This window comes from Aotus nancymaae, unplaced genomic scaffold, assembly GCF_030222135.1.
Source record: "Aotus nancymaae isolate 86718 unplaced genomic scaffold, 86718_ANA_hifiasm-v0.15.2.pri h1tg000032l_0, whole genome shotgun sequence".
Taxonomy (NCBI): domain Eukaryota; kingdom Metazoa; phylum Chordata; class Mammalia; order Primates; family Aotidae; genus Aotus; species Aotus nancymaae.
This window is the reverse complement of record NW_026988445.1, coordinates 24,834,726-24,861,179: the sequence shown is the minus strand read 5'-3', so window position 1 is coordinate 24,861,179 and position 26,454 is coordinate 24,834,726. Positions and strand designations below refer to the sequence as shown.

General features: G+C 39.2%; 1 protein-coding gene across 1 annotated transcript in view; it reads right to left on the bottom strand.

The window, feature by feature from the left end:
* The window catches only part of FMN2 (formin 2), a 380,362-nt gene that overhangs the window by 198,903 nt on the left and 155,005 nt on the right, over positions 1–26,454 (bottom strand). The window contains 1 exon segment of the mRNA XM_021666911.2: positions 22,314–22,401. Within this exon segment, the coding sequence (XP_021522586.2) occupies positions 22,314–22,401 (88 nt within the window).

Below are 26,454 nucleotides of genomic sequence, written 5' to 3'. Positions count from 1 at the left end.
ACGACTGAGAAGGTCAGAGCTTATATACCAAAATTAGACATGTTAGGGTAATGCCCTTCATTGCACTATAGAGATCACCTTAATTAACTTGTGTTTCATTACATTGCCAATAGGTTAAAAATATGAAAAATCTAACACCCACATACTTATCACCTTCTCTTTGGAATAACTTTGTCCCTACTTACATCAACACACAGTTAACATGTGCAACAATATATGATATGGGTTTTGTGTAGGTTGAGTCATATTTTGCTATATGTTCAGTCAACGAAGGTTCCTTTTTTATCTTTTGAGGTATATGTTGGTGTGTAAGAATTAATGTTTCATTGTCTAGAGGAATGAGGAATTAGTTAAATATAGGGAAGAGTTTCAAATATTAGGAATTATCTGATATGCTTTTAATGAATAAAAAGTTGCTCCTAAGTAAAATAAAACTTTCCTCAGGAGATTCAGACCATCCTGGCTAATTGTGAAACTCCGTCTCTACTAAAAATACAAAAAATTACCCGGGTGTAGTGGCACACACCTCTAGTCCCAGCTATTCGAGAGGCTGAGGCAGGAGAATCGTTTGAACCCAGGAGGCAGAGGTTGCAGTGAGCCGAGATTGCACCACTGTACTCCAGCCTGGGCGACAGAGCAAGACTCTGTCACAAAAAAAACAAACCAAACCAAAACAAAAACTTTTCCAATGTAAGATAGAAAGGCCGCTGTTCTAATTCCTCCACTCACATTCTTCTGTTCTAATTAAACTTCCATAGGTGATTGGTGCACATGGAAAGTAGACGGTTAAGGGAATTTTCCTTCTTCTGTCTTCTGAGCTGTCCTCACACTTTCCGTTCCTCCAGAGTTCAGTGAGTACCATCTGCTTCTTACAGTGACGTCTTGACAAAGGAGGCTATCAAATTTGCTTCTCCCGACCCCAACCCCTTCTTCCTTCAGTGCTTTAAATATCAAGTGACTTTCAGCATTTCTGCAACTGCAGAAATGGGGTGTCCCACATATTTTGATTTAATTGAGCACGATGTAGCTGTCCTCTTCTCATGATATCAGAATTCTTTTTGCATTAAAGAAAACCATTTTTATTGTCAGAGCTTCCTAACATCCTCTAATCACTGGCAATATGTGCAAATAGTAAAAACACAGGACAAGCATCACTGTGTTAAAAAGCTTGGATAGAAACCACTGGTTGGGCTGGGCATGGTGGCTCACGCCTGTAATCCCAGCACTTTGGGAGGCTGAGGCAGGCAGATCACGAGGTCAGGAGATCGAGACCACCCTGGCCAAACATGGTAAAACCCTGTCTCTACTAAAAATACAAAAATTAGCTGGGCCTGGTGGCGGACACCTGTAATCCCAGCTACCTGGGAGGCTGAGGCAGGAGAATCACTTGAATCCAGGAGGCGGAGGTTGCAGTTAGCTGAGATTGTGCCACTGTACTCCAGCCTGGCTGGCAACAGACAAGACTTCGTCTCAAAAAAAAAAAACACAAAAAAGAAAAAAAAAGAAGGTTTAACCTACCTCGAGCACCATGAATTTTTAGCACAGACGTGCTCCATCATATAACACTAGTTTCAAGTCTCTTCTCTTCCCCGACTGCCCAACTAGTACAAATTACAGTTCAAACTCCGGTTGCTCTATGAATGGTAAATGTCTCTAAGATTCCATTCAAATAACTAGACTAAAATTTAGGAACTTTCTCCATAGTCCCACACCTGCTGGCTTGACAGGCCGGGAATCTCATTCCATCATTACAAAAATCTGCTAGGGTCTTTTCCTTGGCTGCTCCGATACCAAAATCATCCCATGAACACTGAACCAATAAAAAATAATGCAGAATTCAAATTTCACAATTTACACATATAAAGACACTTTTGTATTTTCATTTAGTCAATCTAAATGTATCTGTGTAGGGGAAACGGTTGCTAGTGGCTAAAATTGTTTAATAAAGCACTGAAAATTTAATCTCAGCTGAAATTATGATCTTCACTGTTAAAGAAGAAGTAATTTCCTATTAATAAAATTCCTAAGAAATATCAAATCTTCCATTTCTCATCTATTCTAGCTGAGGAGAGAAGAGAGTGAGTAGGCTTGTCCTCACCAGCCAGGTTACCACAAAGGAAAATTCAACCTCTCCCTCAAATTCCTCTTTGGCACAGAATAAATGAGTTAAAGTCGAGAGTAAAAGTTAACTCCCCAGACTTCGTCGTATTTCAACACTTTGAGCCTTTCCAGCATCACAGATGCTAGAAGAGTGACATTGTGTCTTTGTGATACCCAGACCTCGCGCTATGTGCAGCCAATGATGAGAATACGGCACTCCAAAGACCGTGGCCGAGATAATGACAACGGACCCTACAAATGTTGATTCAACCCGCTCTGCTGCAGTGAGGCCAGGGGCCCCAAGCGCCTGCTTATATGGTTATAAAATACACTTTTAAAAGTGGGCACTTAGCGAGAAGCATTAACATATGCACACTGTAACAGGAGTTAGGATTCACTGGACCACTGATGAGTACATTTGAATTAGAAATAATCTATCTCAAAAGTGTAAGGTGTGCATTTTGGTAACTATTCTAAACATTTCAAATATTTTTAAAAAACAGTAAAGTCTATTAGAATTTAAATAATATTTGAGTGCCATTTTTAATTTACTCCATATTTTTAAATTTATTATTTACCAGGCATAAATATTTCAAAAGCCTTGACTCTGGTAAATAAGGTAATGTTAGAAGATACAGGTATTTAAAGTTGGGCAAGGAATAATCTTGATAAAACACATCCTTCTCCCTCGATTTATTTATTTTTTTTGAAGAAAAGGCAGAAAGATTCAATATAACCGTATTCAACCATGGCAGTCCTAGAGTATGGGAGCTAACAGGTCTAAAACACATTGATCATACCAGATTTTGAAACGAAAAATTCTAAGAATTAAAAGAAATGTATTTGTTTTCTAAGGAAATAATCAACATCCACTTGGATCCCATCAATAATTCGATGTGTATTCTCTTCCAAACGGCTGCTATGACAAATACTCAATGTTGTTTTCCAACAGTCCGCCAAAATGGTAATTTCTGTGTACATTTAATTACTAGTATTTTACGTGTAGAATAAACATAATATTTCTAATTTATCTTTACATGAATGTTAGGAAATCAAGAAAGCCACTATTGTTTATGTTCTTTTGTATGGAAGAAATATTTAACAGAATCAGAGATTAAGTGGAAACAATGCAAACACACAGCCAGATTTCAGAACAACTTCCTGATTTAAAACAACTCTGCAATGCAATTTCCCAGGTGAACTAGTGGCAAGTTTGATGAGAAAATGAGGCAACATTGAACATTCTGCCCCCTATCCAGGCAGAGCCATTAAAAACATATAATATGCTCAATATAGAACTCATCTCTCTTTGCCCTCCACTTTCCACTTGATCTAATTCCTAACCCATCTAGAAATACTCTATATGCAATAATCTAGTAGGTTCAAACAGGATATAATCTGGAGGATATTTTACAAACTTACATGATTGTGGAAAATCGAGCAGCCTATGTATGCTGTGCCACGAGGATCATGGTGGTAAATGGGGTGTCATTTGGCAAAGGAAGGAAAACACTGACACACACCCCAATAAATAACTGCATCTTCCACTAACAATATGAACTGTGCATTTTCCTTTTGCTTAGGTGCAACTAAGGGTTCACATGATTATTTCAGATGATTGACTCAAGTACATTATCATCCTCTACTTAACCCGCAAGGTAGGGTCAAAGTGTTCTCATCAGTTTCATCAGGACACATGAAGCTTCTCCCCAATTATACTGTCCCTCCCACCCTTCTCTTACATCCTAACACACATTCTTGACCACGCACCATTATTCATGCCTTCCCGGGTCATACACAGCCTTTAATTCCTCTATAATAAAATACCATATGCAAATGATAAGACATCAACCCTTGTTAAAGCCACCTCTTCGCCTATTCTAATGCCTGTGTCCTGCACAGCTGAACACTGCAGAAAGAAATACAAACCACCCTTAAAATCATGGCCACTAACCTCAGGTGGGCCCTTCACTGCTGCCCAGGAACCATACTATACTTCTAGCTAGAGAGGTATAGCATGTCTTTTTCCTAAAGAGCTCTGTTTCCTGTCTCAAGTCTCCAACTGCTCCCTCAAATTCCTGATTCTCAGCTAATGACCTTGTTTCTTACTTCAACTGTGCAAGGAGAAACCATTAAAGAAAACCACAGAAGCCCCTCTCACCACTTTTGCCAACTTCATTGCCTCTGTGCCGCATACTCTCGCCCACCTTGGGTTCCTATAGAAGAACTGTCAATGCCTCACCTAAGGCCAGCCCTTCCACTTAGGATTAGTTCCTCCCATCCCCCTAATCAGGCGCATCACTCTAACAGTGTTCCCTCTCTTTCTCTCTATTTTTTTAAGAGATGGAGTCTCAGTCCATCACCCAGGCTGGAGTATCATGGTGCAATCATAGCTTACTGCAGCCTTGAACTCCTGGCCTCAAGTGATCCTCCTATATCAGCCCTCACCCAGTTGCTGGAAATACAGGCACATGCCACCAAACCCAGCTGATTTTCTTTTCTTTTCTTTTCTTTAGTAGAGACGGGGTTTCACCATGTTTCCCAGGCTGGTCTCAAACTCCTCAAGCAATCCTCCGGCGTTAGCCTCTCTAAGTGCTGGGACTATAGGTATAAGCCACCATGCTGGGCTTGATCTCTCTTATACATTGGATTCTTCCATTCTTCAGAGGTTACTTGTATGGATAACAAACAGGGGATACTTTCTACTTAAGAATGCCCTTTCTTGACCCCAATTCCCCCTACCAGCTATGTATACCACCAGGTTCATGCATTTCATCTCAGCAACAAGTCTATACCTGTAGTCTCCAAATCACTGTCTTTCCATTCTCTCTCAAGCAAACAAGATCTGACCTGGAATTGCTGATCTTCAGCTCCCAAACCTGCTCTTTCTGCAGTTTACCTTATCTCAGTAAATGCAATGGTAACCTTTCATACCTCAAGCCAAAAATCCAAGAGTCCTATATTTTTCTCACACGGTACATCACCAAAACATGTTGCCTCTACCTTGAAACATACTAGGAATCTGACGTCTCACACACCTCCACTGCGCCCACTCTGGTCCTGGCCACCAGCATCTCACGTCTGTTGCTGTGATAGTCTCCTCACTGCTCTTCTTGCCTACCTCCCTTGTTCTGGATTTTCTGCAAACAGCAGAGCATCCCTTGGAAGAAAAATCAGACCAATCATTCCTCTACCTAAATGCTCTAATAGTATTTCCTCTTTCTTAGAGTAAAAGCCAAAGTTCTCAAAAAGTCAGCAAGGCCCTACATGATCTCCCTCCCGCCAGACCCCATTATTTATCCAAATCACATCTCCAATTCTCTCCCCAACGAGTACTCTCTCTAGGCACCCTCAGCAGTGTGCTGATCCTTCAGTCACCCCAGGATCCTGGCGGCTGCCTGGTTCTTTTCCTTTGCATGCTCTTCCCTCAGATATTTATGGGCTTCCTTCTGTCATAGCCTTCAGCTGTCACCTTCCAGTTGGGCTTTCCCTGACTGCTCTCTCACCTCTCACAATGTGCTCATTTCCATTCCCTGTTTTGCTGTTGTTTCCCCCATGATACTTGCTAAAATGGTTTTTCCTCTATCGGAACTTAGACATGGATTTTTTGTCTCTCTTTCTTTATTTCTGTATCCCACTGCCAGGAGTGGAGCTTGTCACAAAGCAGGCAGACAGTTAATGTTGAGTGAATGGATGATGAAGCACTGGAAGAAATCAGGGAAGGAAAGAAGGCCGTAGGAATGAATGAATCATGGCCTCCTTGATGTTAATGTCAATGCTGGCATCTTTCTTAGTGGTAACAACAGGGACTAGTAAATACAGCAACTAAGTCAGTGGCTCTCATACACCCTAACGTTCATGTCAAAGTACTTCACTAAGGCGATCATAGTCTTTCAATACATTCTCTTTCTCTCTCTACTTGGCACAGAAGTTGGCATAGAGAGAGATCCTCCAACACCTGAGAGTCACCTGAATCACAGAACTCAGAAGATACAACAAGTGGTAATAACGGAAGGAATAAAGCACATTCTTAAGTTATCCATCGCATGACCTCTTCGTCACCTGATAGCAGTCTTTTTCTCCCTGTGGGTGTCTCTGCCTCCTCTGCCTTCCCTGTCACACCACTCCCATACTCAGAGCATGAACGTGTACTCTGGCTAAATAGTACAACACTCAAGCACTGCACACAGCAACCATAGCCTCTAACCAGTAGACTGGATTTATAGCTAAGAACCACACGTGAAAAAAAATCATGCACTGTTTTTCCAGCTTAAGCCACTGATAGAATAACTAACACTGAGAGTTCTCAGGAAGTACAGCAGAGGTTCAGAGCATGGACCTGGACCCAGAATGCCTGTGTTTAGATCATAGCCCCATCATTTACTGATTAAGTTTCTTTTGCTACTCTATGCCTCAGTTTCTTCATACCAAAGATGGAGATAAGAAAACCTACCTCATACAGTTGTTGCAAGCCTACCCATAGTAATGTCTGTAAGTGTTCCCTATTACGATCGGCAATTGTCCATCTTAAATTTGGAACCATACAAATAGCATTAACAGGAACCTTGCAGATAACCTATTTTAATCAATGTCTTGCTCAGTTCAGAAGTTCTCTTTACAACTTAATTCGTAAGAACTTCATGCTGTTTTTGACAATGACAGAGAACGCTCCTCTCAAGTTCCACCATTTCCTCAAACGAGCCTGCTATTATTCTGTAGCGACTAAAGCAAGGGAAAAGTTCCTTTACAATCTATCGGAGAAGTGACAAATTTCCTACAGAGAATTGGAAATTGTGCTTTTTTCATTATAGGCCTTTCTGTACAACTTATTTTCTTAATCATGTACCTATAATAATTTGATTTAAATAGTTTAATATAAAAATGTACTCAGAGGTATTTGGCTGAGAAAATAAAGATCTTGCCATATTCATGTCTGACCATGAGAGAAGATGCAAGATCATCAACAACACGAAATATCGTTGCTGCAGCCATGCCAAAAGATAACACGTCCCTACGTGACATTGATGTTTTAGCTGATGTCTCAGCATACTGAGCTGAGAGGAAGAACTATGATTATATTTGTAGAATATACCCCTTAGGAATAGGACACATGCAACTCTATAGAGAAAGGTGAAAAGTGTCAACTATTGCATCTTCTCCAGGACTCTCAGATCCTCACTTCATCCAACTGGATAAAGGTGGCCAGGGAGCATCCTGAGAGTATCCATCTAGGGATGCTGGAGAAGTGCTTATCAAAACACAAAGAACTTTAAATTAGCCAATTCTGAAATACAAACACAGCTCTACTTATCAAAGGGGCTTCCCCTTGCCCCAAAATAACAGTGCCAATTCGATCCCTCTCCAGGATTATGGCAAAGGAATCTTTTTGCTAAAACCACACCTTTTATGCAAAGTTAAAGGTCAAAGTTGACGTGATTACTTATGGGCTCACACGAAGTGCTCTGCGGTCAAACTTGGGCTCTACCTCCACGCGTGCTCCGTGTGGTCCTGGACAGTTCCATTCGCAATCGCCCGGTGATCGTAAAGAACAGATGCAGCATGACATTGATGTTTTAGCTGATGTCTCAGCACACTGAGCTGAGAGGAGGGAGAAAGGCCTCGAGCTGCAGTGGGCTGTCCTCAGGCTCACAGAGTCGCCCTTCTAGTCGGGGTCAAGAGGGTTTCCAAAACAAATACGTGATGCTCAATTCAGATAGTAAGTGCAATAAAGGAAAAGAATAACCATATGCAAAGCTCATGGCTTCAGTACAATCCCAAGTATTGTGTTCTTTCTTCCCATAAAAATATAATCAAAAAGTCCAACTGTGGAACAATGTCATTAAAAATACGAGCTAAGTTCAACCCAAGTTTTTTGCTGAGCCTGTAATAAAAGACATTATAATTTATTTGACCTTGATCTAATAATCTATGTGTGGCTTCAAATGACATATGAGGTATTTCTTTTTATAAAAAAACTCTAGGTAATGAACTTATATTTCAAATTGAAGCAAATTCACATATTAAATTTCTGAGAGTAGTTTTTATGAAAGCACACTATCTCACATGTACTTTTCTCCACTACAAGGCTACAATTGACGAAAAGGTTACACAGGCTCACTGGAGCCTACTTTCTTCTCAAATTTCTAATTCTAAATGACTTTAAATTTCAATGAAAGCCATTCACTAAACCTCCCAACAGCATTTAGTACCTTTTTAATGTCTCAATAAATATAATAAACAGGTCTTAAAATTCTATATCCCATGTGAGGAAAACACATGAAAAAAAAGGTTTAAAAAAATGGAGGCATGAAGCAATTTCTAAGCAAGCCTTATAAACTTGAGTTGCATAAAAAATATCAGACACTGAAAAGCCTGGTGAGGAAAAACAACATTGCTTACACTGAGACTAATTTTTGAGAATATTACAAAAATAAACAAATGATGATGGATGAACTTTCTTACGGTAATTAATAGGCAAGTGAAAAAGCCTGTGTCTCCAGGAACGAAGCCAGACTCTATATGAAAAGGACCTGGAGTTTGTAATACACAACTTGTTCCGTAGAAAACTTCGTATGATTCAGTGGCAACCCCAGCAGGGTAAAAGAAGCACTAAATGTGTAGGCTATCCAAATACAAGCGAACAGTCACCAAAAAACCATCCTGCAAAGTTCCTAGGGGTCAAAAGGTTATTTCCAGATTTTAAAGAAGTATTCTTGTGCTTTAATTATTCATTTAACATATCCATCGTCTCAAATATTTCAAACACTCTTGTTATTTTGAATTATACAATACGTCATTATTAACCATAGTCACCATGCTATGCAATAGACAAGCAGAACTTATTCCTTCTATCTAAATGTGACTTTGTACCCACTGACCAAGTCTCCCCTTTCCCCATCCATCCTGTCCCCTCAGCCTCTAGTAACCACCACTTTACTTTCTACTTCTGTGACTTTTTTAAGATTCCACATATAAATGAGATTGTAGAGTATTTGTCTCTCTGTGTCTGGCTTATTTCACTTAACATAATGTCTTCTAGATTTGTCCATGTTGTTATAAATGACAGAATTACCTAGTTTTAAAAGGCTGAATTGTATTTCATGGTATACACACACACACACACACACACACACACACACACACACACAATTATTATTATTATTTGAGACACAGTCTCACTCTGTTGCCCAGGCTGGAGTTCTGTGGTGTGATCTTGGCTCACTGCAACCTCCGCCTCCCCGGTTCAAGCAATTCACCTGCCTCAGCCTCCCGAGTAGCTAGAACTACAGGTGCCAGCCACCTTGCCTGGCTAATTTTTTATTTTTTGTAGAGACAGGGTTTACCATATTGGTTAGGCTGCTCTCGAATTCCTGACCTTGTGATCCATACAATTCGGCCTCCCAAAGTGCTGTGATTATAGGCATGAGCCACTGAGCCTGGCCTATATTATATATTTTAACGCAATCATCTGTTGATGGACACTTAGGTTGTTTCCATATCATAGCTCTTGTGAATAACACTACAATTAACTTTGCACTGTGGCAGTATCAAAGCCAAGGAGGTCCTGTTGCAGTACTGAAGCCAATGAGGTTCATCTGAGGTATGCTTATTGCTAAAAATGCTGCAATGAACATAGGAGTGTAGACATCTCTTCGACATACTGAAGTCATTTCCTTTGGGTATATACCCAGTAGTGGAATTGTTTTGTTGATATAGTAATTCTATTGTTATTTTTTTGAGAAATCTTCACACTGTTTTCAAAATGGCTATATTAGCTTACATTCCACCAACAATATGTAAGAGTTCTCTTTTTTCCACATCCTTGCAAAACTCCTTTTATAATAAAAACTCTCAACAAATTAAGTATAGAAGGAATGTTTCTCAATATGATAAAGGCTACATATGACAAGCCAAGAGCTAACAGGATACTCAATGGTGAAAAGTTGAAAGCTTTTCTTCTAAGATCAGGAACAAGACAAGGATGCCTACTCTCATCACATCTGTTCAACATGGTACTGGACATCCTAGCCAAAGCAATTAGGCAAGAGAAATAAATATATGTTTAAATATACATAACATATAAACATATAAGTTTTCTTTTTTTAATTTTAAGTTCAGGGGTACAAGTGGAGGTTTGCTACATGTGTCATGAGAGGTTTATATGTTATATATATTTAAACATATATAACATAACTTTATATACATAAACTTTAACATATATGTTTATATGCTATATACATGTTAAACATAAACATATATATACATATACATGTTTAAATATATAACTACTCAATAACAGAAAAGCAAATAACCCTATTGAAAATTGGCAAAGAATCTGAACAGACATTTCTCAAAAAAACATACAAATGACCAACAGATAAATGAAAAATGTTCAACATCACTAGTCAGAGAAATGTAAATTAAAACCACAATGAGATATTATCTCACATCTGTTAGAATGGCTATCAGCAAAAAAAGATGAAAGTGTTCTTATACTTTATATTCATAGCTAGAAACTCATTTAACTATCAGGAAAAATAAAATGTCAAAGCAAGAAATAAAAGCATCTGTCTGTGTCTTTACTTAGATTCTGCTCATGGCCCACATCAATATTCACTTCCTCAACAAAGCTAAACTTCTTCCCCCACTACCTTCACATGCTTTACAGAGCCAACAGTGATTAATGTTGAATATGGCTGAATCTCACAGCATAGAGATAATGTTTAAGAACCCACACATTTAGGGGAGACGTTAGCCTTTCACATTTCCAAAACAAGTTGTCCTCCTTGCAGATAAAACATAGTCCAAACATGTAGCCATGCTCAACTTCTAAGAGCCATTAGATAATTCTCATACTTATCTGCATTCAAAAATCAGAAATGGGTGTAGCTCAGTATTAAAAAGCATTTCAGCTACTGTTACTGAAAACCGACTGAAAAATAAAAGCCAAACTATAAAACAATCATATCTGCCTCAGACATGTTCCTCTTGAACTTAACTCCCATTTCTTCCCTCTCATCTCACTCCCAACTCAATCAGAAATAACAGCTCCTTTTGGATATATAACCAGTAATGAGATCATTAGATCTAATGGTAGTTCTGTTTTACATTTTTTCCAGAAATCCCCAAACTGCCCTCCACAGTGGCTGAACTAATGTATACTCCTACCAACAGTGTGTAAGTGTCCCCTTTTCTCCACAGCCTCACCTGTATCTGTTGCTCTGACTGGTGTAAAATGGTACCTCATCATGATTTGGATTTGCATTTCTCTGATGATTAGTGATGTGGAACATTTTTTTGTATGTTTCTTGGCCACTTGTATGTCTTCTTTTGAGAAGTGTCTGTTCATGCTTTTTGCCCATTTTTAAAAATTAGTCTTTATTAAATGTATGTATAGTTCACATTTACTTTAATGTTTAATATTAGAAGTGTTCTGGGTCTTTACTTAAAAGTGACCAGAAATATGCCATATGAACTTAACTCTTGTTTATATCAATTAGACACAGCAAAATTCATTTTGTTATACATTGTTTTAGTTAAAGTTGCAGTTTTCTTTTAATTTTAAGTTCAGGGGTACAAGTGAAGGTTTGCTACATAGATAAATTTGCATCATGAGGGTTTTTCAAGCAGATTATTTCATCACCCAGGTATTAAGCCTAGTACCCATTAGTCATTTCTCCTGATCATCTGCCTCCTCTCACCCTCTACTCTCTGAAAGACCCTGGTGTGTGTTGTTCCCCTCTATGTATCCACGTGTTCCAATCATTAAGCTCTCACTTGTAAGTGAGAACATGCAGTATTTGGCTTTCTGCATTAGTTTGCTAAGGATAATGGCCTCCAGCTCCATCCATGTCCCTACACAGGATATGATCTCATTTTTTTTTATGGCTTCATCTTTTGACAATTTTTTTTCACAAGGCTATTTATTTTTTGCTTGTTGAATTGTTTAAGTTCCTTATATTACTAGGTGCTGGATAACAGATCTTTGTGGAAAGTATAGTTTGCAAATATTTTCTCCCACTCTGTAGGTCGTCTGTTTACTCTGTGGAGAGTTTCTTATGCTGTGCAGAAGCTCTTTAGTTTAATCAGGTTCCACTTGTCAATTTTTGTTTCTGCTGCAATTACTTTTGAGGACTTAGGCATAAATTATTTGTCAAAGCCAATGTCCAGAATGGTATTTCCTAGGTTTTCTTCTAGATTTCTTTCTGTCTTTTTCTTTTTTTAAAGACAAAGTCTTGCTCTGTAGCCAGGCAGGAGTGCAGTGGCACGATGTCAGCTTACTGCAACCTTCGCCTTCTGGGTTTAAGGGATTCTAGTGCCTCAGCCTCCTGAGTAGCTGGGATTACAGGCACGTGCCACCACACCCAGCTAAGTTTTTTGTATTTTTAGTACAGATGGGGTTTCATCATGTTGGTCAGGATAGTCTCGATCTCCTGACCTCGTGATCCGCCCACCTTGGCTTCCCAAAGTGCTGGGATTACAAGCATGAGCCACTACACCCGGCCTTTTCTATGACTCTTATAGTCTAAAGTCTTACATTTAAATCTTTAATCCATCTTGAGTTAATTTTTGTATGTGGTAAAGGTTGCGGGGGGTCAGGGGGAGGTCTAGTTTCATTCTTCTGCAAATGACTAGCCATCTAGCACCATTTATTAAAAAGGGAGTCCTTTCCCCATTGCTTATTTGTATTGATTTTATTGAAGATTGGATGACTGTAGATGTATGGCTTTATTTTTGGATTCTCTGTTCTTTTCCATAGGTCTATGGAATACCATGCTGTTTCAGTCACTGTAATAATAAATTGTTCTACCAAAAAGACACATGCACTCATATGTTCATCACAGCACTATATACAATAGCAAAGATTTAGAATCAACCTAGGCGTGCATCAGTGGTGGATTGGATAGTGAAAATGTGGTACATACACACCATGGAACACGACACAGCCAAAATATGAACAAAATCATGTCCCTTGCAGTAACATGGATGCAGCTGGAGGCTATTTAAGTGAATTAAGGCAGGAACAGAAAAGCTAATACCACATGCTCTAACTTATAACTGCAAGCTAAACATTGGGTACACAGGGACACAAAGATGGCAACAAAAGACACGGGGGACTCCTAGATGGGGAAGAAAGAGAAACAAAGATTGAAAAACTATTGAATACTCTTCTCAGTACCTGAGTGAGAGCATCAATCAAACCCAAAACCTTAGCATCATGCAATATACCCAGATAACCAAACCTACACATGTACCCCTGAATCAAAAATAATAGTTAAATTATTATTATTATTATTATTATTTTATTTTTTTGAGACAAAGTCTCACTCTGTCACCCAGGCAGCTGGAGTGCAGTGTCGCAATCTCGGCTAACTGTAACCTCGCCTCTGGGGTTCAAGCGATTCTCCTGCCTCAGCCTCCCAAGTAGCTGGGACTACAGGCACGTGTCACCACACTCAGCTAATTTTTGTAGTTTTAGTAGAGACAGGTCTTCACCATGTTAGCCAGGCTGGTCTCGATCTCCTGACCTTGGGATTACAGGCGTGAGCCACTGCACCTGGCCAAAATTATTTTTTTTGAAAGGAAGTAACAGGTTCTGGATTCTACTCCCTCCTTTTGTCCTATGGGCAAAGGCTTATCACAGAGCCTGTTCAGAGCAATGAAAAAAGGGAAAAGAATTAAAGAAAACCTTTAAGTTATCTCTCTCACTTGTTGCCCTAAGTGTGAAACACCTCCAAAGCCCACAAACAAAGTTCATTTCCTAAGAAATGCAGGAATAAAACATTGGTTGAGTGCTTAATATGGGTGTGGGTGTGTGTACAATAAGAACTCACCTAGCCTTCTGAACTAACAAGAAAACTGTAGACTAGAGAGATAAAGTAATTTGCCCAGGTTTATTCAGCTAGTCAGTGGCAAAGGTGAGATTCAAATCTGCCTTGGACAGCTTGGGCTGCCATAACAAAATAATACAAACTGGGGTGCCTAAACAGAAATTTATTTTCTCATAGTTCTGAAAGCTGGGAAGTCTAAGATCAAGGTGCCAGCTGATTCTGTCACTGGTGAGAACTCTCTTACAATAATAAGCATTTGTATATCTAAACATATCTACACCTAGAAAAAGTAATGTGATACACCACAACCTAGCTAGGTGATAGGAATTTTTTAGCTCCATTATAACGTTATGGGACCACCATCACATACATGGTCTGTTGTTGACCAAAATGTTGTTATATGGCATATGACTGTACTTCATTTGTCTTTGCTTGGTTCAATCAAGAGCAAGGAACTCTGTTAATAATTTTCTTAAAAGAACCTTTTCCTCATTTAATTCACAGATGTGAAAAAATTTCATAAAGAGTCAATATGCAAACTGTAAAATTTGTATAAAATGATATAACATAAGAAAGAAAGTCTGATAAATTTATTTTCAACTCTAAAAATGAAACAACTGGTAGCCAAAAGAAGTATGCCTGTTTGCCAGTTTTGTTTTTACATATGTTGCATGTTCTAGTTTTATTAGGTAACACATGCTTCATTCAGTAACAAGCTAACACGCTGTCCAGAGCACAGAGCCCTGAACTAGGAGTCGAAGAAACTGGATGCCCATTCTGGCCCTGTGGAGGTAAAGAACTGGGTAGACCTGATCTATAAACTTCAATTCCCTCCACTATAAAGTGGGAATTCACTCCCCTCCTCTGGACAATTTTACACAACTATCACTGATAATATTAGAGGGAAGAAGGCGGAAGAAGGAAAGTTCAAACCAATAGCTAATTCCATCTCTTCAAATACTAATAAAAAGATACGATTATGAAAGATCATAGAATATGTATCCTGTTAAAGAAAATGTGGCACATATACACCATGGAATACTATGCAGCCGTAGAAAGGATGAGTTCATGCCCTTTGCAGGAACATGGGTGAAACTGGAAACCATCATTCTCAGCAAATTAACACAGGAACAGAAAACCAAACACTGTGTGTTCTCACTCATAAGTGGGAGCTGAACAATGAGAACACAAGGACACAGGGAGGGGAACATCACACACCGGAACCTATTGGGGATGGGGGGCAAGGGGAGAGATGGCATTAGGAGAAATCGCGAACGTAGATGATGGGTTATGGGTGCAGCAAACCAGCATGGCACACATATACTCATGTAACAAACCTGCACATTCAGCACATGTATCCCAGAACTTAAAGCATAATAAAAATATAAAGATAAAGGATATGTATCCTGTATGCCAATAACAATTCTCTTTATGGTATCTGCTACATTAGGGCAATTTCTTCCTAGACAATTAACAGAATAAGGCTTCCCAGCTTTGAGCCCTTTTGAGGGAGGGCAATGACAGATCAAAAGAGCAGCAACATGACAAATTCCAATGAGAAGTCATAATCAACACTGAGATCTCACTGGTATTTCTGATTTAAATTTAAAAGCCATGTGCATTGTCCTTGTAAGGTACCCTTAAGTATATAGTTTTAAATAAACTGAGAAAGCAATCATTGGGCTTAGAGATTAAAGAATAAAAATAACTATAATTTTTATTGACTGTATCAACTATATTTTTGATGGAATGCTAGGTAGTTTATTATATCATTTAATTTTAAGACACGAGATTTTCATAAATGATGTTTAAATAGGATAGAAATTTCAGCAAGAAAGTAATATAGCATTCACTGCCCAAGGGCCCATAATTCCAGTTAGCTTTAGACAGGACAGACATAAAAGACAGGAAGAACCAGAGCCATTCACACCTGGGCTGGGTATCCCTACAGTATATCAAAACATATTTCCATAAGTTTAATGTGTGAGACTACTAAATAGATATTAGGTATTCCTTGTTATGGGATCTGTAATTTATTTTCAAATATGTTTGTGGAGGGACTGTCTAAGAGTCCACACCTCAGGGGTGGCTGACCAGTACTATGCAAGAAAGACCATACTCCAGGGGCAGTTAATGCAAGTTGCTCAGCTATCTCTATCTAAATCAACTGATGCTTTAATACGCATACCAATGTCTGAAATGGACTTTCTATGGTGAAATTAAAGTCATTCTGGATGTGTGAATTAGCTAAAATCTCGTAGAGATGCTCTACTCCTATCTCTTCCATAGCTAGAATATGAGAATCTACTGGAGCCTAATAGCTTTGCTCTTTAAGGAGGATGCCTGAGGCTTAGGACCTAAACAGTACTGGGTGCAGCCACTGGCTGAGTGGAGTTTCTAGTTGCCTGGTGTAGACTATGAGGGTAGCAGATTCCTAGCTCTGTGCCAGGCTTGTATCTGTCTGGAGCAAACCTTTCAGATAAGATCACGTGACAGCCCCTATAAGGACAGAGAGCTAGACAACCTCAAGTTTATGAAGCCGGGTTTTCAATCTATTTTGCTTGAGATGGCCAAGAAATACCTGTGTAATAAATATCCGTGTATGAGGGAGGATTCAGTCTGAAACTTGCTTCAGTTGGACCTGGTAGTAGGATGACAATACTACCAGCACATTTGAAAAGTTCTGGGGCCAGGCACGGTGGCTCATGCCTGTAATCCCAGCACTTTAGGAGGCCGAGGCGGGTGGATCACTTGAGGTCAGGAGTTCGAGACCAGCCTGAACAACATGGGGAAACTCCGTCTCTACTAAAAATACAAATAAGCTGGGTGTGGTGGCAGGCGCCTGTAATCCCAGCTACTCAGGAGGCTGAGGCACAAGAATTGCTTGAACCTGGGAGTGGAGGTTGTAGTGAGCCAGGATGGTGCCACTGCACTCATGCCTGGATGACAGAGCAAGACTCTGTCTCAAAAAAAAAAAAAAAGAGAGAAAAGTTTTCACTTTACACTCGTTATCCAAGTAATATATCAAAAACATCCTCTTCCACTCTTAAAGTTATCCCAGTTAGGACGATAAATTATATGATATTTCTATCTAACCATGACATTATGGGGGCATAAAGCTGAACCTTACGGAATTGCAAATTCTTTTGCAGCTACTATTATCTATGAAAACGGGCCTACGATCTGTGAAGAGCACACTGACCCCTGAAATACGGACCAAACGTAGCATAAAAATTCAATCAATTTTCAGGACTCTGTGTTTGGATCCCCTTCCATGAACACTCTCTTGCTCATGGAAGCTGTTTTTCTCTGTCCTGGATTTTCCCTCTGGAGTCCCCTTCCATGAACACTCTCTTCGTGGAAGCAATCTTTCTCTCTCCTGGATTTCCCCTCTGGAGTCCCCTTCCACACTCTCTCGTGGAAGCCTGTCTTCCCCTCCTAAACTCCATCTCTCTCTATTCCCTTCCACTCAGTGTGGAAGCTGCTTTCCTCTCCTGGATTCCATCTTTCTGGATTCTCTCACTCAGTGTGAGAGTTAGCTGTTTATTTCCCTCCTTCTCTGGTTTCTCTCTCTCTCCCTAAATAAATCACTTTCTACAAAAAAAAAAAAAAAAAAAAAAAAAAATCAATCAATTTTCACGAAACTGAACTACCACTATGAAGCTGGAGGATACTCTTATAAGTCAATTTATGGGAATAACAGGCTAGAATTATTTGAAATCAATCCCCTCACTAACAACAACTAAAAATGCTGAGTAAAACATATTTGTAAAATACCATGAAGGCAGCAAAGAGCTGACAAGATAGTAAAGACTTCCAGTGCTAAACCAAAGGAAGAACCAACTCATCTTAGAGAAGGGACCCAGCCCACAAACTGCTTTTGCCTGGAGTGTATTTGCCTGTCCTAACAAATAGGAACTTTCTCTTGACAATTTCATGGTGCCAGAGGCCAAATATCAAAGCCCAGAAGCCACTCAACATAGAGATTCTAGACACGCTCCACAATGAAATGGGACTCAACGGGCTGTACTGACAGGGAAACCAACCCATGCCGTAGATGAACAGCGAGCACTGCCTGAAGGGACCCCCAGAGCTTGATTGACGGTGATTCTAAATCCACAGTGCCCTCAGGCCCAGCACGCACACACACACACACAAGGGTAAATCTTCTCTGGAAGGCACTTTCATCTCAGACTTCAAATCACTGTAAACCAGAGAGTCAGATTTTTCACAGGTAATTATAACTGTAGGCCAGTTTGAACGTTACCAAAAGACACACTACTGTGTTCCAGCAGCTCAGGCCTTCCTTATAACTTTTAAATACTAACACACACACACAGTTAATTATTTGAGGATGCCTCCTTCTATTTGCTGTGTTAATAAACTTAGTCAAGAACCTGATCTCTTTCCCCTCTCTGCCTTTTGAATGTATGTGCTGCCGAGAATGTTCCACATCTGTTATTGTGGAAATAACCTGGGTTCAAATAAGAGACTGAGCAAGTGATGGTCAGTAGGTATGGTAGCAGGCAGGGTTAGAACTTCAACACCAAGAATCCAAACCTTACACACTAATTACTCTAATGGAGCACTCTGAAATACAAACATTACAAAGTAAATGCAACCCTAGAGTACTGACAGCAAAGAAGAGAAGGAGAGAAATGATTCTTGCTGTTTATTACATATACTTTGTTTTAGAGAAGCCAATGCTGGTGGTAAGAAAAGCAGAATCTTGGAGAAACAGCTTATCTGAATGAAAACAAAAAGCACTGGCTAACGAAGGGGCCTGGGTGCAAATTCAACCTGTTCCATTAACGAGCTGCATGATACTGAGAGGGAAACTGGACCACTCATAGGTCTTCGTTTGCCTGTCAGTAAAAATGCCACAGAGCCAAAGCAAGACTAAGCAAAAAGAACAGATCTGGAACCATCTCATTACCTGACTTCAAACTATACTACAAGGCCACAGTCACCAAAACAGCATGGTGCTGGTATAAAAATAGGCAAATACACCAATGAAACAGAATAGAGAACCCAGAAATAAAGCCAAATACTTAACAGCCAACTGATCTTTGACAAAGCAAACAAAAACATAAAGTGGGGAAAGGACACCCTATTCAACAAATGGTGCTGGGATGATTGACAAGCCACATGTAGGAGAATGAAACTGGATCCTCATCTCTCACCCTATACAAAAATCAACTCAAGATAGATTGAGGACTTATATCTAAGACCTGAAGCTATAAACATTCTAGAAGATAACAATGGAAAAACCCTTCTAGACATTGGCTTAGGCAAGGATTTCATGACCAAGAACCCAAAGCAAATGCAACAAAAACAAAAATAAACAGCTGGGACTTAATTAAACTAAAGAGCTTCTGCATGGCAAAAGGAACAGTCAGCAGAGTAAACAGACAACCCACAGAGTGGGAGAAAGTCTTCACAATCTATCCATCTGACAGAGGATCAATGTCCAGAATCTACAAGGAACTCAAATTAGCAAGAAGAAAACAAAAAATCCGATCAAAAAGTGGGCTAAGGACATAAATAGACAATTCTCAAAAGAAGATACACAAATGGCCAACAAACATGAAAAAATGTTCAGCATCACTGAGCATTTTTATTCCTCCCACCCCCCAAAAAAAGACAAATGATCAGGGAAATGCAATCAAAACCACAATGCAATACTACCTTACTCCTGTAAGAATGGCCATATTAAAAAAAATGTAAAAATAGATGCTGGCATGGATGCAGTAAACAGGGAAGACTTCTACACTGCTGGTGGGAAATGTAAACCAGTACAACTACTATGGAAAACAGTGTGGAGATTCCTTAAAGAACTAAAAGTAGAACTACCATTTTATCCAGCAATCGTACTACTGGATATCAACTCAGAGGAAAAGAAGTCATTATATGAAAAAGATACTCGCACACACATTTATAGCAGAATTGGCAATTGCAAAAATATGGAACCAGCCCAAATGCCCATCAATCAAGGAGTGGATAAAGAATTGTGGCATATTCCATATGATAAAATACTACTCAGCCATAAAAAGGAACAGATTAATGGCATTTGCAGCAACCTGGATGGAATTGGAGAGACTATTATTCTAAGTGAAGTAACTCAGGAATGTAAAACCAAACATTATATGTTCTCACTCATAAGTAGGAGCCAAGCCAGGAGGATGCAAAGGCATAAGAATGACACAATGCCAGGTGCGGTGGCTCACGTCTGTAATCCCAGCACTTTGGGAGGTCAAGGTGGGTGGATCACGTGATTAAGAGATCGAGACCATCCTGGTCAACATGGTGAAACCCCGTGTCTACTAAAAATACAAAAAATTAGCTGGGCATGGTGGCACGTGCCTGTAATCCCAGCTACTCAGGAGGCTGAGGCAGGAGAATTGCCTGAACCCAGGAGGCAGAGGTTGCGGTGAGCCGAGATCGCGCCATTGCATTCCAGCCTGGGTAACAAGAGTGAAACTCTGTCTCAAAAAAAAAAAAAATAATAATAATGACTCAATGTACTCTGGGGACTTGGGGGAAGCAGGGGAGGGGTGAGGAATAAAAGACCACAAATTGGGTTCGGTGTATACTGCTTGGGTGTTAGGTGCACCAAAATCTCATATATCATTACTAAAGAACTTAACCATGTAACCAAATACCACCTGTTCCCCAAAAATCTATGGTAATAAAAACATGTGTTTAAATGACGCTGGAGGGCTAGATAAATTCTGTGGCCACTTCTACATCCAAAATCAATGATGCTTATGCTTCTGTGGATTTCTCAGTGGAGGCACATCCTGAGAGAAGTCAAGTTTACTCTAGAGGCCACAAGAGATTCACACATGTAAATCCTGGTTCCAGACAATACACTAAGGCAGAACAGGACTTCACCTGCAGAAGGACACAACCTCTTGCTGCTTTAGACTTGGAAGGTGGCCTTATTAAAAAAAAAAAGTGTACAGGGTTTTAAAGGGACTAAAGCAATCACTTCACATCCTAATGGGATAAAGTTTATGCATAATTCTGTATGACCCTTCAACTACTGCCTTTCATGCCATGTTATTGCTAGCGTTGCATGTTAAGCAAGCACATTTTCAATGAACTCTCACTGGCTTTACCACAGACACAGATGTCAGGCGGACTTCTTTGTTCATAAGGTTCTCGTTATTAACTCAACCCGAGTTGAATATTTGACTGAAGGAAAGAACCATATCATTATTTTCAGATTTCATCGTATGACTTAACTGGGCTACATCTGCCAGCTTTAGAAACACCAAGTACCGCCTGGCGCCAGCCTTGGCCTTCTCTTCTATGACTATTACCCCAAATGTTTCAGCTTGAGGAAGTCTCCTCCCCATCAAAACAATTTAATAAAAACTTAAATTGTGATTAAGAGTTACTCATCAATTGACAGGGCATACCAAGCTTGTGCTATTTATGAATTATCCCACACAATATTTTCAGTCCAACAAATAGAATCCACATTCATTAAGAGGTAAGCTAAAAAGCCAGTTAAATGCTTTCGTGATGTATAAATTCTGTGTTATTCTTGAAACCATATTTCTTTAATAGGTAAACTGGCATTCCATTGGGTAATTCTGCTTTAATTCTATTCTTAGGATCTAGGCAGCTTAAGGGACACTCTGAATATAAATTTAATTCCTCTATTCACCTTTGGGTGGTATCTCTCAGCATATCTGCCATCAGAGGATATGGCATAAGAATGCCCATCAATTATATGGTAGAATTCAAGCATTAAAATATTGACACTAATGCTATTTATAAAATGTTAAGAACCACTCTAATTCCAAACAGAAAATATTTCTGTTCATATGTTGCAATCCTCACTCCCAGTGAAGGTAGTAGGAGATGGGATCCTACGGGGTGGCCATTAGGCCAGAAGAACTCTCATGCATGGGATTAGTCCCCTTATAAAACAGACCAAGGAAAACTCTCTTTCCTTCTTTCTGCCAGTTGAGGATAGAGGGAAACAGCTGCAACCTGAAAGAGGGTCCTCACCCGAACCGAACATGCTGGCACCCTGATCTTGAACTTCCAGCCTCCTAGAACTGTGAGAAATGAATTTCTCTTATTTACTAGCCAATAGTCTGGGGGTACTTTGTTATGGCAGCCAGAACTAAGATAATAATGTCATGTGAGAATTAGACTCTTAGTAAAGTATATAAATAATGCCACAGGCAAATTAATAGAAATCCTTCCAGAAACAATCACGGGAGGTAGCTTGATCACACTTACGGGAAATACGCTAACCTTAGTCTACACAGAAACTCTAAGTTTGAAATAACTTAACCACCAAACATCATATTCTTCAGCCCAAATGTTAATATTCAAAAGCTAAATTTTTATTTTCACACTTACCATGTTGTATGTCTTTCATATCTAAATGAAGACTAGACATTAGTATTCCAACTGCTTGTGATCTTTTGTTGCTTAATAACTTGACAACCTGCTCAAGAAAGTAAAAGGGGAAAATGTTAATTTGAACTCCAACATGCTTACTAGCATTTCTAAAAGTCCTAAATGAAGAACAAATTAAGAGAAAATATGTCGTGTCATTACCTAAGTATTCAAAAAAGTTTATTTTTTTAACGTTTGAAGAGAGCTTTTGGGTTTTATGTCACAAATCTTCAAAATCCACCATTTTCCTCCATTATTCTCATCAGCCTCAGAGACATGTTTTTCTTTTGAGAGCCTGATCTGTCAACAAGTACAATTTCTAATGGTCTAGGAAGTTAGTCTGGTCTCTCTATAAAATCACAATTACTCATATGATCATTTGCAGCCTGAGAGTTGAAGTGTTCCTTTTTTAATGTGAAGCCTTAAAACATATCAACGAGTGAAGGGCAAAATAAAAGTACACACATAGAGAATCTGTCAGATTAGTTTGGTTGTACCATAAAATTTTTAAAAAATGTGCTTTCATTTGGGTCACATAGAAAGTTCTGCTAGATTAGTTTACTATTAAGAATATCATTTTACTTCGTGACTTTGTATAACAGTTAGGTATGATTATTTTATTTTATTACTATTCTAATTGACCCAACTTAAACCAAAATGGAAGGCAGGGTCCACAAATGCAACAGCCGTTAGGACAGTTGTCATTTCTGGTAATAGAGAATCTGCTAGGTTAGTTTCATTGTATCACAAAACAAAGAAATGTGCTTTCATTGGGGTCACATAGAAAGCTCACTGCTTTACTGGAAGTTCCTCTCATTCTGCATTTGACCCACATTTTATGGAGAACTTCCCAACTAATCAACAGAGTGATACAAGTATCAAGTTAAAAGGGCTTCATCCACACAATCTCAAGTCTGGATTTCCAGCAAGTCTGGAAGAATCAGGGCATACGAACCCATGGGAAGGTTTTCCTAAAACAGAGGTGGGCGGGCTGTTGTAGAGCACATAGATATTTCCTGACCATGTTTTCCAGACAACAGCATCACTAGGAAATCCCGCTTATGAAACTCATCCCAGGCTCTGATCGTGTGAAGGGCAGCATTTTCTATTTACTCCCAGTATTTTGTTTTAAATGTGCTTAGAAAAACAATGGAGGAAAAGGAAAGAAAAATGATTCTAGACAAATTATCAGAAGTGACAGCTGCCCGAACAGTTATTGCATTTGTGGACGCTGTCTTCCATTTCGGTTTAAGTTGGGTCAATCAGGATAGTAATCAAATAATCATATGCAACTGTTACACGAAGTCACAGAGTAAAACAGTATCTTAACAGCACTAAGAGCACTCTTGGTTCCCAGTGTGGATGAGGGTGGGTAACAAAACAAAACACTTTGATAATGACCAGCCCCAAAACCATCCTGATCACTACTTTTTTTTTCTTTTCTTTTTTTTTTTTTTTTTTTTTTTTGAGATGGAGCCTCACTCTTTCGCCTAGACTGGAGTGCAGCGGCGTGATCTTGGGTCACTGCAGCCTCTGCCTCCCGAGTTCAAGTAAGTCTCGTGCCTCAGTCTCCTGAGTAGCTGGGATTACAGGCACACGCCACCATGCCTAGCTATTTATTTTTATTTTTAATTTTTTTGAGACGGAGTTTTGCTCTTATCGCCTAGGCTGGAGTGCAATGGTGCGATCTCAGCTCACTGCAACCTCCACCTCCCGGATTCAAGCCATTCTCCTGCCTCAATCTCCTGAGTAGCTGGGATTACAGATGCCCACCACCATGTCTGGCTAATTTTTTTTTTTTTTGTATTTTTAGTGGAGATAGGTTTTCATCACGTTGGTCAGGCTGGTCTCAAACTCCTGACATCGTGATCTGCCTGCCTCGGCCTCTCAAAGTGTTGGGATTACAGGCATGAGCCACCACGTCCGGCCTATTTTTTTCATATTTTAGTAGCGACCAGGTTTTACCATGTTGGCCAGGTGGGTCTTGAACTCCTGACCTCAGGTGATCCATCCACCTTGGCCTCCCAAAGTGTTGAAATAACAGGCATCGGCCATTGCTGTCTGGCCCCTCTCTGATCATTTCTGAAAGTCTCTGTGGTAAGGGACAATATCTCCCAAAAGGCACTGCTTTTGCAAAACAGAAAACAACATACAGATTTCGATTCTAAATTGACTCTTTAAACATTTTTCTAAATTCTACCTAGAAAAATCAGATTAAAACTTGAATATCAATCTATCAGTACAGCAAAGTATTTCTATCCATAGCATTGTCCTCCTTAGAGTTTAAAAAATAGGAATTTAATATCAAAGAAGCAGAAGGTGTACACTCTCTCCTGAAAACCAGTTTCTAACCACCAGTCAATGCAATCTGGGCCCAAACCTGCTGCTTGACAAAAACGCTTTTATTAAGGTTTTCTATCACCTTCTAGTTCCTCAATGCAATAGGCATGTTTGAATCTATGTATCATTTGACCTCCGTATAGTATTGACATGTTGATGACAGGTCTTTTGAAATAACCTAGTCAGACAAAAATGAAGAATAAAGAATAAAAAAGAATAAACAAAGACTACGTTATACATAGGATACAATAAAGCAAACAAATATTTAAATTTTCAGTGTCCCAGAAGGTGAAGAACAAATGAAAGGCATAAAAAAACCTGCTTAATGAAATAATAGCTAACAAATTCCTAAGTCTAGTGAGAGATTTAGACATACAGATATAGGAAAGTCAGAAATCTCCAAATAGATACAATTCAAAAAGGTCTTCTCTGTGGTACATTAGAGTCAAACTGTCAAAAGTCAGAGGCAAAGAACAAATTCTAAAAACAGCTAGAGATAAGCATCAATAGGTAAGCGAACAGCAAGAGGCAAGTGAACCCCCGTCAGAATAACAGCTGATTTCTCAGCAAAAACCTCACAGGCCAGGAGAGAATTGAGTGATAGAGTCAAAGAGCTGAAAGAAAAAAAAAACTGTCGGCCAGCTAAGGATACTCTTCCCAGTAAAAACATCCTTCATAAATGGTGGAGAAATACAGTTTTTCCTGGACAAGCAAAAGTTGAAGGTACTAATTACCAATAGACTGGGCCTATAAGAAAAGCTTATGGGAGTCCTACAGCTGCAAGCAAAAGAGTGATATCTACCATCATGAAAGCATGCAGAAGTATAAAGCCCACTGGTACAGCAAACACACAAATTAGGAAGAGAAAGGATCCAAATGCTGCCACTGTGGAAAACCATAAAACCACAATGATGAACAATAAGAAAAAAAGAAAGAAACAGAAGATATCCAAAGCAATCTGAAATCAATTAAGGAGGCTGGGAGCAGTGGCTCACACCTGTGGTCCTAGCACTTTGGGATGCTGAGGAAGGCGGATCACCTGAAGTCAGGAGTTCAAGACCAACCTGGCCAACATGGTGAAACCCTGTCTCTACTAAAAATACAAAAATTATTCAGGTATGATGGCGAGCACTTCGCATCACAGCTACTTGGGAGGCTGAGGCAGGAGAATCACTTGAATCCAGGAGGCAGAGGTTGCAGTGAGCCAAGATTGTGTCACTGCACTCCAGCCTGGGTGACAGAGTGAGACTCCATCTTAAAAAAAAAAAAAAGAAATTAATTAAGGAAATGACAGGAATTTGCCCTTACATATCAATAACTTTGAATTTAAACAGATTAAAATTTCCACTTATAAAGAAGATAATAATAATATGATAAAAGTTTCAATTCAGCAAGAGGGTACATGCACCCAACAACAGATATATAAACATATAAAATATATTATTAGATCTAAAGGGAGAGACAGTAATAGTAGGGGACATCAACGTCACACTCTCAGCAATAGTAGGATCATCTAGACCGAAAATTAACAAAGAAACCTAGGATTTAAACTGTACTTTAGACCAAATGGACATAACAGACATTTACAGAAATTTCATTCAGCAGCTATAGAATACACATTCTTCTCATCATCACATGGAACATTCTCCAGAATAGATAATATGTTTAGACACAAAAAATTATCAACAAATTTTAAATGTAAAAATCATATCAAGTATCTTCTCCGATCTCAATGCAATAAAAGTAGAAATCAACAAGAGGA